Source organism: Acanthisitta chloris, unplaced genomic scaffold, assembly GCF_000695815.1.
Source record: "Acanthisitta chloris isolate BGI_N310 unplaced genomic scaffold, ASM69581v1 scaffold16583, whole genome shotgun sequence".
Taxonomy (NCBI): Eukaryota; Metazoa; Chordata; class Aves; order Passeriformes; family Acanthisittidae; genus Acanthisitta; species Acanthisitta chloris.
The window spans coordinates 5737-20805 of NW_008664432.1; the positions used below are offsets into that span (position 1 = coordinate 5737).

The 15069-nt window shown below is 42.2% G+C and overlaps 1 protein-coding gene across 1 annotated transcript in view; it reads left to right on the forward strand.

Moving 5' to 3' along the window:
* TMEM206 (transmembrane protein 206) overlaps positions 1 to 14835 on the forward strand; it is a 17021-nt gene extending 2186 nt beyond the window's left edge. Inside the window, exons 3-7 of the mRNA XM_009071352.1 lie at positions 1696 to 1850; positions 3128 to 3270; positions 9569 to 9713; positions 12759 to 12863; positions 14532 to 14835. Of these exons, the coding sequence (XP_009069600.1) occupies positions 1696 to 1850; positions 3128 to 3270; positions 9569 to 9713; positions 12759 to 12863; positions 14532 to 14693 (710 nt within the window). The 3' untranslated portion in view covers positions 14694 to 14835. The remainder of the gene's footprint in view (positions 1 to 1695; positions 1851 to 3127; positions 3271 to 9568; positions 9714 to 12758; positions 12864 to 14531) is intronic.
* Positions 14836 to 15069: the final 234 nt, after the last annotated feature.

Sequence of the window (15069 nt, forward strand, 5' to 3'; positions counted from 1 at the left end):
TCCGCATACGGTATCGTTGAAACAGGGTAGCACTTAGGATGGGTATCAGGAGCTCAGGGCTGCACGGAGCCGTGAGATGTCAATCACAGTAAAGGTGAATTTCGCAAACCAACCACAAAATAACCACAATGCCACTTTCTGCGTCTGTCGTGGATTGTTTACAACTCGGTATTACGTCAGCAGGCAATGAAAATGTGATGTGACTGCAGGGAATGATGCTGCCATAAAAATGCACTGTGGCAGCAGGAGCTGTGCTGCAGTTTGCAGGAGGAATGACTCCACAGGAGCATTTTTGAATAATGAGTTCTATAGTTATTATTTTTTAAAATTAGCCAGTGCCCATTCACAAATAGAGCTATGGTAGCAAATGCAGCTCAGTCATAGGTCAGTTTCTAACACTTTTGTTTGAAGTGTTACCACATTTTACAGATAACCACTCCTGTAATTGTGGCTGGAAAGTGAGTGTTTCAAGTTGTTGTCATATTCCTGTAGTTGTTTTTCTGTATGGTCAGTTAAGCTCAGCTCTGTAAGGAGGTCCTAGTGTTTGGACCATATAGATCTGACTGTAAGACCAAGCAAGCCGAAGCTTTTCCCTTTTTTTTTGCCATGTGAGTTTATCATACATCAACAGGAAGAAAATGTCATTTAAAGGAGCAGAGCAACATACATATAATGCCAAAAGTATTGTTGGGGATCCCTGCCAGATCAGAGATCCTAAATTAATGTAGCCCTTGAGTTTATTACTCTATTAAAGTGATGAGATGGCAAATTCCAAGCATGGACCTCTGAAGAAAGGGATAAAGAATTTGTAGGCTGATACATGCTGGCTGCTTTGACATCTCACAATTTGGGAGGCAGGTCATCTCAGTTGTGTGAGGTAATAAGTCATGCATTTTTTTGTAGTCAGTCTGGATTATCTTCCAGCAAGCTTGTTTCCAATAATAAATGTGGCGTATGTGGTGTAACAGGATTTTGAGGTTTGGCTCTTTATTTTGCTAGGCTTCTGAGGCTGAGGTGACTGAGGCTGTTGGCCTGAAATGGTAGCTTTATGGTACATAGGAGCTTCCATTCAGATGAAGTAGCAGCCTGTCTACCCAGTGATGTAGGGAGTAAGGGAAGGTAACAGTTAATGCTTGTTTGATGGCTTTGATTTTTATCATGACATCATATTCAGTGAACAAAAGATGCTGGCTGTTCTGAAGAGCATCTTGCCACTTTTATTAGACCAGCCACTGATCTCAGAGCTGTCATGTGTGGTACATTACATACATTATCTCAGATTAAAAATTGACATGTTAAATGCTAATATCTGAAAACACACATGAGCTGAAGAGCTACATGTCCCATTTGACTTCAGCATTCTCCTAACTTACTTTACACATTCATTTGGTGTGAGAGGGACTGATGTATTATTAGCTGCTAGCTTGTGAGAAAACTAGGGAAATTTAGTAGGTTTTGTGAGCCTTGATTTGTTATAATAGGATATGAACCCTGATTTTTTTCAGTGTAATGAGGGAGTTCTGTCCTGATGCAGCTGGTACTTTTGTCCTGCTCCAGAAAAATGTGGAAGTGCATTGTTTAATTTGATAGTTTTGCTGGATCTTGAGGATAGCTCAGTATCCTGTGGAATTAAATTCGAGAATGAAAATCTTGGGAAAGAAATCAGTGCTCTCCAATGTTTTTCTCCCCAAACAGGTATTGCCTTTTACCCAGGCAAGGCTCAGCTGCTCAGCTGCAAGCATCATTACTATGATCACATTCCACCTCTGATAAATCCAGGTCAGCCAGGACACATTGAATGCATCACTCAGAGAATCAACTACACAGATCCTTTTACTAACCAAACTATGGTAATACAACAAAGCTTATTTGGTGTGGGTTTTCTGCTCATAATTGTATTCGATGGTAAAAATATTTACTACGTGCTGTGAGAAATCCTTGCTTCTAGTTTTTTTCAAGCCATCTGTCCTTTTGTTTTCAGAAGTGTAAAAGACCCCAGTCAGTGTGTATATGTGTCATGGCAGATCAGCTGTCATGTGGGTGTGTGCAGCACAAAAACTTGAATGGGATAAAAAAAGTCGTTTTTCACAATTAAACTCTTGCCTCATTCTTCTCCTAAATGAACTGGGAAGCATTCTCCTTGATATTGTGAACCTATCGCTAATTGAAAGCAGTAGCAGTTATTCCATTAAAGCAGGATAGCTAATCTCCTTTTGCATGTTTGCTGGGAATTACATGCTGTATTTGTCACACTTGGAAGGATCTTAAATGGACACCAAACGTTTCATTGCACTGAAATGCTGTGAGCCAGCAAGATGGGTACATGGACTGGTAGTCTGTCTGAAATTGCCCTTAAAAATGCAGGGAAGCTAGCTGCTGTATAAATGAATGTTCCAAACCCACAAATGACTGTAATTAATGGTTTAGATAAAGTGATTGCTCAGATCGTTTTTAAGGAAACTAAACATGAACAAAAAAACTATGTCTAGGTACCTGTTTGGTCAGCTTTGTTCTTCATGTTTTTCTTCTCACCTAGTCACCATTTCTTTTGGGAAGCAGCTCCTTAGTACATTTGAAAGTAATATTCCGGGTGCTAGTCTAATTTAATTTCTGCTCCTATACGCTCTTTTTGCATGCTTTAACAAAATGAGAAAGTACATTTTATGCTGTGTTGTAGATTCATTCAGAAGCTTGTGAAGCAATAGGCTCTAGTCCTGCAGTGGAATGGAGAGGCACTGAGGCAGATTCTCCACATCAGACTCCACATTAACTTGTTTCGTGTCAAGAGCTGAAAGTTCCAAGACTTTAATGCTCAAAACAGTTTTAATTGTCCTAATGCAGAATGTAGGGCCTTGGCTGGTAATTTCACACAAACCCGAAGGATGATGATAGAATTAAAGCAGATTTCTTAAACAGGCTAAATCTTGATGTAAAGACTAAAACTGAACTAAAAGGAGGCACTCCATTGGCATTCTTGTTAGATATTTAATAGATGTGTACTTTGTAGTGGCCAAGAAACTCTGGATGTGTATTAAATTTCTATATAGTATTAGTGCCAGATGACAAATCCATGGACAGGAAATGAGGATTCCTTTGCTACTCTCACCATCTCTCTGTTTGCTTACAGAAGCATGCTTTGGTTGTTCAAGGCCCTCGTGATGTGAAGAAGAAGGAACTGGTGTTTTTGCAGTTTCATTTAAATGAAACAGACCAAGATTTTAGTGCCATTGACTACCTTCTGTTTTCTTCTTTCCAAGAGTTCGTCAACAGGTACGTAAAGGGATGAGCCTCTACCTGCATTGACCTTGCTACAATACCACTTGTGAAAACAGGGCTTTTCAAAGTAAAAATCAAACAGAATTTTATGTGGTTTTTTTAATGCTTGGGCTGTGCTGGTGCTCTTTCATGTCTTTGTTTAGTACCCTCACTTTTTAGAAAATGCATCGAGGACTTTTTCAGTGACAAAAACTGTTCTTCAGCTGTGCTTCAGCCATTTGTTGCTGCACTTTCTAAGAGTTTGAAGTTTGTGCTGTCTTACTGCTGTCTGCTGGTGTGGGTGATTAGGAAGTGTGTTGTCCTGGGCGGTGTGTCAGGAAGTGCACCAAGAATACTAATATTTCTGTACCATCTGGGGTTTTTTTAAAGCAACTGCTGTAAAGATCAGGTCCCTAGACTCATTGGTTGTGAGTTCATTGGAAGATTAACTGTATTGCTTTGTGTTACTGGCTCTGTGTAGGATTCTACAGAGTGATGTAAATTCATGTGTGGGGTTTTCAAAACTATTGGTTTGACATTTGGTGCCATTGGAGTGACTGATCAACCTCTTTCTAAGTTTAAAAAGAGTGGAATTAATTCTGTCTTGAACTTTCTGGGAAGCCCCACCATTCTTCCCATATTGGGAGAATAAATTTCATACCTGTTTAATTTTTGCTTTAATTTACGTTCAAGTTCTGTTCTCCTCTCTGTGATCCAGATTAAAAGCTAGACCAAAGATACTAGTCACAGTGACATCTGATAGGAAACCTTAATGTGGTAATAGATGCTCAGTGAAAAAGGGACTGGGGGTAAAAGACAGATGTAGAACAAAATTAGGTGAGGGAGGGGAAGAGAAATAACAGATTTTATTGTAGCAAAGCATTCTTGGAGGCTTGAACTTATTATAGTGGTTCTCTTCAGACAGAGCAAAGACTGGAAGTGTTCAGTTGCAGTATCCCTGGGTGGCCAAAAGGCCAGTTACCTGAATTTGCTTTTTTACAAAGTGTTTCTACTTCAGTGAAGTAGAAAAGAGATCTGAAGACTCAGATCTCTTAGTCAGAGATGTTTAGTCATTAAGTGCTGTCTGTAACTGTACTAAAATACCTTATAAAATGCTAATGTTCTGGGTATTTTAGGCATTGATATTTTAGGGCAGGCAAACATCAGTTAAGAGTAATGATGTAGAAGGTGATACTTGTTCCTTACGTGGTTTTTTTTCCTCAGTTTTTGTGGCTTGTGCTGTGGTTAGAAACATGTACAGGTACAGTGGGATCACTTCCAGCAAGGTGCTCAGCTGTTGCTGTGCTGCAAGACACAAGCACTGTCTGAGACCACCCCAGGTGAAACACAGAGCACAAGTGATGGTTGTGTTGTATCTGGTTCCTGGCTCTCTGCAGAATGAACCATCTTACCCAAGACACAGCTTGCTCTGTACATCCTCAGGTCTTGCCAACCTAATTTCTGTACTTGTTGTATCAATTTGCAGATAAGCCATTTTCAGGAGCTGTTTCTTCCCAAGTTAAAACACATATGTCCCACTTACATTGGCAGTATTTCTGCAAGGAAGCTGCAAGGGTGTGAGCTGCTGGCCCATGTGCCACATGTTGTGCAAAGGCAGGTTGGATGTGCAAAACAGGAGTGTGCTTATTGCAAGGTTCTGAGCTTCAAGGCTGTGTTTGTGCCAGTATAGGTGAATTGGTAAGAAACATGTGTAAGCTGCCTGGGAGAAACCTGGATCGCAACCTTCTTCCTCCAGGTTTGCCAGGTCATAGTGGTTAAATGGCAGAAATAGTCCCTGAAAAGGTGGGGAAGTGTGACTTTGTTCCTAGAGAAGCTGCCTCCTCTCAGTGTTTGGAAAGCACCAGAGCAGAGGCTGTGAGAGTGAAGGCTGAGCCTGGGTTATGTTTGAAGCAAAGTGAAAAGGGAGGAAATGGTGATGTCTGGGGATGCATCCTTTGTGCTTGTTTGAATGGGAGTTAGAACTGGTTTTGAGCCAATTTTACCAGGTGAGTGGTAAAATTGACAAAGGTAACAGGCCTTAGTTGTAAATGATCTGCATGTCTAGATGAAATACAGGAAGAGAACCAGTTGTAGGCAAGAGGCCAATAGTGTCTCTTTTACAGGATCCTCCAAAGCTTGGTACAAATTGTGTGGCTTGTCTTGCTCAGTACTGTACTTGCTGTCCTGGCATCCTGGGGCATGAACTGGACAGGCTCAGAGCAGGTTGGAAGTTTATATTTTCTCCTGACTATGGACTGCATGTGAAGCTGGATACATTTGTAGAGTGTACTCATTCTGTCCACCTTCCAGCAGAAGAGAAAATAGAAATGATTTCTCGTTCATCAGCAGATGCTAAATTTAGTTGATGGGAAGTCTGGACTAAGATATCTGTCGAAACTGTTGCGTGTCCTTCCATACAGCCTCTAAAAACTTCAATTCCTGGACTCTCTTAACTACTTTTCCTGACAGAGTATCTCACTTACTGGCTATGAGAGCATAGTATTAACACTGTGTCCAGCAATTCATGTGCAGTGTTACCAGAGATGCTGAGATCTATGCTAAAGCTCACGAGATATCATCATTACCTTTACAGTTTTTTTTGCTGTGGCTGCAAACAGCTTATAGACTGCTGGGCTGGGCAGGCAAACTGATGTGAAATGTCTATGTAGGGTGTTCCATCATCTCAAATCACAATCTAAACCCCCTGGAAATGAGTGAGTCCTGCTGTATCTACACCACAGTTTCTGTGTAGACAGTATCATGCACAGCTCATTTTTGCTTTATATACCAATAATGGTATCAGTGAAGGCTACTGCAAGCATCAGCCACAAGCAGTAATAAAAATTGCATCAAGAGACTTTGATCTTTGAGGGATTTTTTTGTGGCACAGCAAGTGATGAGGACTCAAGTAAGGTCCAGTTGTTTCTGTTGAGGATTTTATTCTCTGCAGCTTTTCTGTTAAAATTGGATGGACAGACTGCATGAAACTGGCACTGTTCTCTGGCTGAGTTCTGGCCTCCACAAAACACTGCTGCACTGTGTGCTGCTGTTGGCCTGTGAGTTAGAGAGACACTGCTGCTGCCTTCTTTTCTTTTTTTAAGACAGTGGCAGCTGATGTCTGTACCATATTAATTGGAGAGAAGGAAATAATGAAACTCTTGCAAATTGCCAGAAAGTGTGGCTAAAAATACAAGTTCCTTTCCTGAACTGTCATTAGTGTAATACATGGGTTTTAGAAGAAAATCCTCTGAAGATATTACTGATAAAACTATTGTTAGTGTAGTATGTAAAACAAGTTGTGGTCGTGTGACATGATGGATATCAGTCTGAAGAGATCAGAGATGATTTAAGGGTCCATGTTCCTGTCTCTGATCTGGTCTGCTGTGGACAGAGAAACAAATTATAACATAGAAGGGTTGGGACTTTTGGTACCGCACCAGCTGACCCTTTCTTAGATCCTGTGACTTTCTGAGAGTTTCCTGGTCCAGGGAAACACAAAAGCAGTAAACACAAATTGTGTTTGAACCATCTGTGGTTTTGGCTCTTGCTGTTGGAGTGGCATCCACTGGCGGGATGTCCAAGGCTCCCTCTGGCTCACGTGGTTTGGACCATAGAGACTGGTGTTAAAAAGATCCACTGCAGCACTACTGTCCAGTCCAGAATTTGGTCCCACAGCTGAGACAAACACAATCTCTCCTGTGCTGGGCAATGAGCCCCTGTTAGTAGGTTGAAATTTCAATGGTTACCAGAGAGTATTGGTTGGGAGAAGACCAGAACTTTGTACTTCACCTGAGTTAAGACAGTGGCCTCTCGCAGTTCTGTTTCTCTGCTGTGATTTAGTACTTTTTGCATGGTTTTGAGGCACCATTAATATCCTAGGAGAGCCTGGTGCAGAGTATTCCAGGAACCTTACCATGTATCTGAAGGACAGTGTAATAGGTAGAAGAACTTACTGGAAAATAAAAAAAAGCAACCAACCAAAAAAGAAAAAGAAAAAACAACTAAGAGGGAAAAAAAGTGCAGCCTTTGCAGATTGTGTCTTTGAGGTGAAGAGGGAATTAAAAGAAACTGCCTGGAGAGTTATTCTTCAGCTTAAAATCCTTTGCTGGTCTGGTGTTCACACAATTGTGTGTGGGGTTTAAGCTGCATTATTTGCCCTCTGCTATCATCTGGGCAAAGCTTGTGTCTCTACTGTGCCCCTTCTGCCCCCTCACTCTGTGACAGTGGGCTAAATCATGGGCACATGCAAGGAGATGCCGTCTCAGATCACTTCTCCACAGCTTCTCCTAGGATATCATTAATCCCTCTTTTTCAAGCCTACAATTACTGTTGAAGGCAAAGTATACTACTGCTGTCTGCCTACCATGTAAGTTGTGGCTGTAGTGTTCAGCTCTGTGTCATAACTTCCTGCCTCAATTTTCCATGTGGGCTTGGAAAGCTTTTCCAGGATGCTGTATTTGGTCAGACATTAGGCATATGACTGGCGGGCAGAGTGCTAATTATATATGTTCCTCTTGAGTGACAAAGCACTCCCCTGCTCTTTCGTACTGTCCCACCAGCTGCTGCTCTGCACACATCCTACTGTGGGAAGAAGTTGATGTCAGATTAGGTCTCCCTGTTGTCTGGTTTGTATGGTGAGGAGCAGTCAGACTCCTCACTCCTAAGGATTTTCTTCTTATGCTTTGCCCGCATCTTCCTTGAGCGACTTAAAGAGGTGCACTGCCATCTTGTTGGGGTCACTAAACAAGCACCTAATGTCACAAATAAAGATACTCCTAACTTGCTAAAACATCCTCAGAATAGGATCTGTCTTGATGAGCAGTCAGTTTTTCTTTCCAGGAACACTTCTCCTTCCTGTTCACGTGTGCAGTGGAATTTTGTGTTTGAGCCCGTGGCCTGAAGTCCTAACTTGAGATCAGTGGCTTTGCTGGGATTTGCCTTCCTATGACCGTGTCTGTATTCATCTACGAAGCCTGAGCAGGCAGCATAGTACAGAGTAGTCATCAGTGTCATATTCTTATTACCAGTGTGTGCTTTTGCTGCCTTGTAGACAAGGCCCCTTGGTTTGTAGGAACAAAAGGAGCCCTGATTTTGAAGACTAAGGAAAAAAAGACAGGAAAATTGCAAATCCAGCCAGTATTGGTTCAGGACAATCTTCCTGATTGGCCTGTTCTCTGGGACAAGAGCTTGCTTCTTCAGCTCTGCCATTCTTCTCTACTTCTTTGCATCTTTCTCCTGAAAGACCAAGACACCTTAATGTCCCATTTGACCTGGTCGTGTGCACCCTTTGCCATGCAAGCGAAATATACTCTTTACCTGCACCTAGAAAAATGGATTTAGTCTGGGTCAAAACCTTGTTTTAGGGACCAGCATATGCTGACATATCTCTGCAACCTGAAATCTGTCTTTAGTAAAAATGGGCAGTATGGGCTTTAATGATTCATGACTCATCATAGTGGTTTACCCCTTCTTCTCAAATGAAACCGTGTTGGAAAAGCAGCTGCAGAGCTAGGGATGACTTGAAAGTGGCTAAAATGACAGTATTGAGGAACTCCAAGTAAATAGTGTGGTTAATTTACTGTGTCCCGTGCAGTTAGTAGAGAAGAGATGGAGACCAGATATACCTTAAAGCTGCCTCTTTACTGCTTGCTGCATGAAGGGTATTGGAAGGCTTAAAATAGCTTACAGTCACAGTATTAAAAAAACACCAAAGCAAAACACACAAGCAATGCTGCTCATCTGGGGGTTACAAATATCTGAGATTGCATTTTGGGGACACAGCCATGTTATTGCAGGTGGGAGCCTTACACCAAAGGTGTAATGTTTCCAAATTAATAGGAATATACTGAATGTAAATGCCAAAGCATTTTAGGCATGTCTGCATTGCAACTGGTTTATTTGGCAACCAGTTTATTTGCATCCCAGAAATGAGGTGAAGCAGCTTGCTCTGCCTCTAGGCTCTTCCTTCTGTCTCTTGCACGGTGGGGAGTAGTTTCCTGGCGTTCTGGCTCTGCTCCTTTCTGTCCCAGAGGTGACAGATGAGCAGAACAAAACTCCCCTCTAAGGCAGAACAGGGGTCTCCTAGGGGCAGGCAGAGCTCCAGGGTCATAGGGCACCAGGTAAGTCTTCTGCAGTCAAGGATGCTTGACCATGAATGAGAACATGACTATGCACAATGGTTTAGTTATACTGAATTTGGCACTTGAAATATAAAAGGAAGTGAGAATGTATTTTGGAGTGCTTGTAGGCCTGATGTTCTCCTGCCTGCAGTGCACAGAGTTTGGCCAGTAAAGTAATGGTCTTTTTCCTTTAGTCCAGAAAAAGCAAAATTCATGAAGGACTGTGAAAGTTCATACTCCAGCTGGAAGTTTTCTGGAGGCTTTCGAACTTGGGTCAAGATGTCCTTGGTCAAAACCAAAGAAGAAGATGGGAGTGAGACTGTTGAGTTCAAACAAGAGGTAAAAAACAAACAAAAAAACATCATAGTGGTTTTGGACCTCTTAGTTTATTAAGAACCAGTCACTGCCATGATTTTAATGATAACTGGCCAACAGTACCAATTCTTGGGGCAAGTAGCAATAGGAGTTGGAAGAAGGGAGGGTGTGTTGGTTGGTTCAGTAAGTGAAACATCAGGAGCTTTGTTTTTTGTTTCATTGCATCCATTACACCACTTGCCACTGCACGCTTTTGGCTGCACTGTTTCTCGTGCTCTTTCTTTCCATGGAGAGGCTCTGTAAAAGTGCAAATGTCTTGATGTGCTCAGCTGTTGGTGTGGCATAGTGGCACATCCTGGGGACAACATCACCTAATGGGGACACCAGAAATCCAGGCCTGAAATGCTTTGTAAGTGACATCTGTAATCTGAAGTAAGGGTCCAAAGAGACTGACGTGGAAATATTAACACAGCTCAAGGTGGAGAACAATTTCCAAAGGAATTGTCTAAATAACAGCTAGTATTGGAAAGAGGTATTGTTTAGGTTACCACAGAGGCTGATGTTAGGATGAAGAGGTAAATGTAAGCCTTCCATCCTTTGTAGCAGTCTCGTGTCTGCTTTTTGTTTGGGTTTGGAATTTTTAGCTGTTTAGTGTCCTTAGAAACATGGAGTAGCTTTACTTCTTACGTCATTTAAGACTAGAAAATATGCAGATGGAAGATGCAAACTTATCTAGAGAGAAAATGAGTTTAACTTTCATCCCTGTTCTGTTCACACTAACAGACAGGAAAATAATTGTGTTTTGAGTTTGATTTGCTCCCAGTGTTGGCTGGAAAGGAAGTGTCCCATCAGTGATGAAAAATGAGAATTTTAAGAGCAGTCCTTTCCAGAGAGTGTCTCTTTCAGAGACTGTACTTTCTCTTAGTCCATGGCACACTTGGAAAGAGTATCTTGTAGAGAGCAAAACGAAGCAGAAACTTCAGTTCTCCTATCCTTAGTTCTCACAGTTAGGGTGTTACATGGCACAGCCTTAAGGGAAGAGCAGAGTTGTGACTGTGAGGTGGGTAGGCTCCTACTCCAATGGTGGAGGACAGGAGGCAAATCCCAGAGTCATGCAAGGCCCAAGCTAATGCCTTAGTTTGGAGGAGAAGAATGTATCACTCAGCTGCTGCCATGTAAGCACTAACAGCAGTTGTCTGTCTGTCCTTCATCACCTACAGCTCTGTATCACTTGCCATGTGCTGCTTACCAAGTGTAGGATTTTTGAAAGCCCAAGCCTAATGTGTCTCAAAGTAGAAACAAAAGGCTGGCTCAAACTCAGAAAGAAAATAAGCTTTTTGTGACCATAAACATCTATTTAGTTCAGCAGTTGTGGGCTCTGGTCATCAGGGTAGGTGAACAGCGTGTTGGGGTTTTTTTTTCATTTTGTGGGTTTGTTTGTTTTTAATAAAACCTAGGAACTAGGAATCAGATCCCTATTAATAATACAGCAGAAGTTGAAACAGCTCAGACATAAATTGCACTTGCTTTGTTTGACAGTACAACATCTGCTCAAATTGCATGAGGAAGTCTATTAGCCTTTCAAATCTAAAACTGGGAGCTGGCATGCTGGAAAGATGGATCCAAATACTAGGTCAAATAGCACAGTCAGTCACTCTGCTAACTACCCCAGCAGTCATTAATTTGTATTTTCTTCCTTTCCCATTGTCTTCATTTAGTTTTGTGTACTGTTTCCCAGTGTGCAGTTTTCTTGGGTGAGTGTAGTTGGTACCCTGCAATAAGGAAATAAGCTGTACAAGGATGGGGTAAGTGCAGCAAAGGTATTTGACCAGGAAACAGGAGGTGGTGAAGCTCCCATATGCTCTGAATGGACATACATAGTGTTCTAGCTCTTGCTTCTATTTATTCATAGCCTAAAGTCTGGTCAGGGCAGGGACTGTGGAGAAGACTGACACAAACATAGAAGTGTTTGTAAAGAAACTGTGCCATGGTAGATGGCAGGCTTTTGTATCAGGTCGTCCCTCATACAATGGAAAGGCTTGTAAGCAGGAGAAGATAGCAGTCTGTTTAGGGACTCAGCCTTCCTCTGCCTGGGACAGTGGGCACACAAAACATGGAAGGGGCAATTTCTTCCATTGTATGTCTCATCTTCCTGTCCCAACCCTGAAATGAAGTTACAGTGCTGCTGGATTCATCGCTTCCAGATCCGAATTAAACAGCTGTAGGATGAGCAGCAGTACTCCCTTGTGCACACACCAAGATGTCAACACTCCTCTGAGGGCTGGAGAAGTCCTTCCAATGCTGTGCTTTCCTCTTAGGTCACTGTCTGCCTCTTGAGTAGTTTGCATTGTCTCCTAGAACCAGGGGGTAGTGCAAACTGTGTTAGTTACTGCCTGTTTACAAACTCCATGTAGTTCCCCTCCCTGGGCTTGGGGCAAGTGTTACAATACAAATGTTTTTCTGTAGCCTGATGTCTTAATACTTTCCTGATTGTGGCTCTTCAGACTATGATTTTGTGTGGCTGTAATATCAGTCTGGTATCCTAACCCAGTTCCCTGCTGGAATTGTACTACAGCTCTCTGCTGGTCAGCTCTAGTTTCAAGCGGTGACCTAGTTAATGGGCAGCACTGGGAAGTGTGGGTTTGGTTGTTAACATCTGGGCTTCTTTCCTTCCACTTTATTTCTGCACTTGCTGGCACCTTCTGGTTTATTCTGCCACTGATTTTTCAAAAAGGAGGAGTCTCTTTCAGCCACCACTGTATGGGTCTCTGGTAATAAAAAGTAATTTAGCATTCCTTCATGAGAACTTCCCAAATGTATTACTCCAGGTAAATTAATTTTGGTAATTAATTTCCCCCTCTTGAACAGGAACATAAAAATGGTATTGTAGTGTTGATACTGAGTGAGAAATAGAAAAATAATATGGGCATGAGACAGAGTAAACTGTCCTTTCCATATTTCTGGGAGCCCGTTGTTCCAGGCAGAGAAAGGCTGAGTTGGAAGCCCCCAAATAAGACTCATTTTACCTCTGAAGAAAGTAACCTGCACATTTTTTTTCCCTCTTCCCAGACTAGTGTGGTTAACTATATCGACCAGAGAACTAAACCAGGAAGTGATCAGCTGTTTTTCGTGGTGTTTGAGTGGAAAGACCCTTTCATACAGACTGTTCAGGACGTGAGTAACACACTAGTCCCTTTGTGATTGCTGTCTCATGGCTTGTGTGTGCATGCACTTACCTCAGTCCAGGCAGAAATGCAGAGGAAAAGTGAGGTTACTTCAGAAATTTCATGCTAGACTCTTCCTTACATCCAGTAATGCATAGCCTGTGGAGGTCAGGATCATCTGACACCTCTCCTTGGGCTGGGAACACTCAGGATTCTGTTTGCAGCTAGAGATACACAGAGCTAAAAAAAGCACATCCTCTGTATTCTACCAGAGTGTAGCTTCAGGTCAAATCTGAACTTTTTAATTAAAAAAAGTGCTTGGATAAACTGATTTCATGACTTTTTTTCATTAATTGACAAGCAAGAAACTTTGGCTTAAATAAGAATAACAAAAATAGCCTAGTCTACTTTTTATCCATTATTAGAATGCAATTTGGTACTGCATTAAAATGCATAAAAAGTACTTTAAAATTTAGCTCAATGTTCTGCAGCCAGAGGCGTAGGATGTGCCAGACAAGCCTGTGATCAGTCTCTGGAGTGCTTGAAAGGTATGCAGGTGAGTACTGCAGGTACATTGCTGTAAGCATGAGCTAGACCTTGTTTTCCTAGTGTTCTAGGGGAGAAGGTCACATACATTTGCCCTCCCCAGAAAAATGTAGAATGGCAGAGTGTGCAGAGAATCTGTTTTAAATTTTGCACTTAAAATGACCCTACCTGCCAGCTGAGGTCCTGCAGCAGCAAAATCCACAGAGTTCTTGTTTTCTTGGCCAAAACCAGTGTGGATGCAGACTGTGTGGGACAGGAGTCAGGAGCTGATCCTTTGCCCTCCTGCTGTGCTGGACCCAGGCACACCTCAGTCTTAGTCCCACCCCTCTTGCTTCTCTCTGCCAGGTGGGTTTCACAGCTTTGCTGCCTTCCAGCTGAAAGCTGCCCTTGATCCAGTGGATTGGGAGTGCTTGTTTCCTCATGCTGAAGAGGTCATAGCTCACAAGCACTGGCAGCTTTTGGGAGGCTTAAAAATATGGAAAGCCTGTTTAAGACCTTCTGGCTCGGGTGGTGACCTGGTGACACTGCACTCACACTGGCTGGCCCCAAAGTTGGGTGCTGCTGCTTCACTGCTGCCTAAGCCTAGCTCTGCTTCCTTTGTTGGAGATCCTAGAAGTCATCCTTGTGCCTAGAGGTGGAAGGAGAACTATCAATAAACTTAACTGTTCTTGAACCAAACATAGTAAGAAGTAGAAGATACATGCTGTATTGTCTGCAGAAGTAGTTACCATTGTCGAGAGCTGGTTTAGCATTGTATTGCCATCTTGGTAAAGTTTTCTAGTAGTGTCTTCTGGAAGATCTTCATTGTGACTGCTTCTCTTTGTAATAGTCAAATCATACAGTAAGTTTAATAGAAAATTTTAAAATTAACAATTTGTGTACCTCCAAAGTTTTAAACAATTCAGTGTCCTGAAATAGTTTAAAAGGAGTTCAGCACCTAGTACAGCATTTTTCCTTCCTGATGGAAGGAATCAGAAAACACTGGTGTGGGGAGAAGGCACTACAGGCCACCTTTGCACCATAAAGAAATAGGCTGCCAAACACTTCAGCTTGGAAAATGGAATTGTTTGGGCAGTTATGATGATGATGATGATGTCAGATGAGGGGACTAAATATTTTTCATCTCTTTCAGATCATCACAGCCAATCCCTGGAACATGATTGCTCTTCTTTGTGGTATCTTTCTGGCTCTGTTTAAGGCTGCAGATTTTGCTAAGCTAAGTGTTAAGTGGATGATCAAAATCCGAAAGAGACATCTGAAGAGGAGTCGTCAAGCAATGAACCACATAAGCTGAGACTATTTAACTATTATTAGCAGGAGGGACAGAAAATAACTGGAATAAACTTCAGTCAGCAGTTAAAGCTGCAAACCAGGTATGTTTTCTCCCAGAAAGACAACAGCTGGAGGACCAGCCTAGTGAACAGCCTTTGGACTTCAGAAAGGAGCTAACTCTAGGACAGATCTAACAAACTCATGCTTGTCTATTCCCAATTTAACAAGTTTACCTCAATGTATGGGGGAACCAGGGGGAAAGGAGAGAACTCGCTGATGTTCAGAAAGTCACCGCTGGAGTAAATTGTGAACAAGTGGACAGTGTTTGAATGTTTCTCCACCAGCCCATCTAACTTCTGCAGGAGCCATGAGCTGCATCTGCTGCCCTGGCACAGACT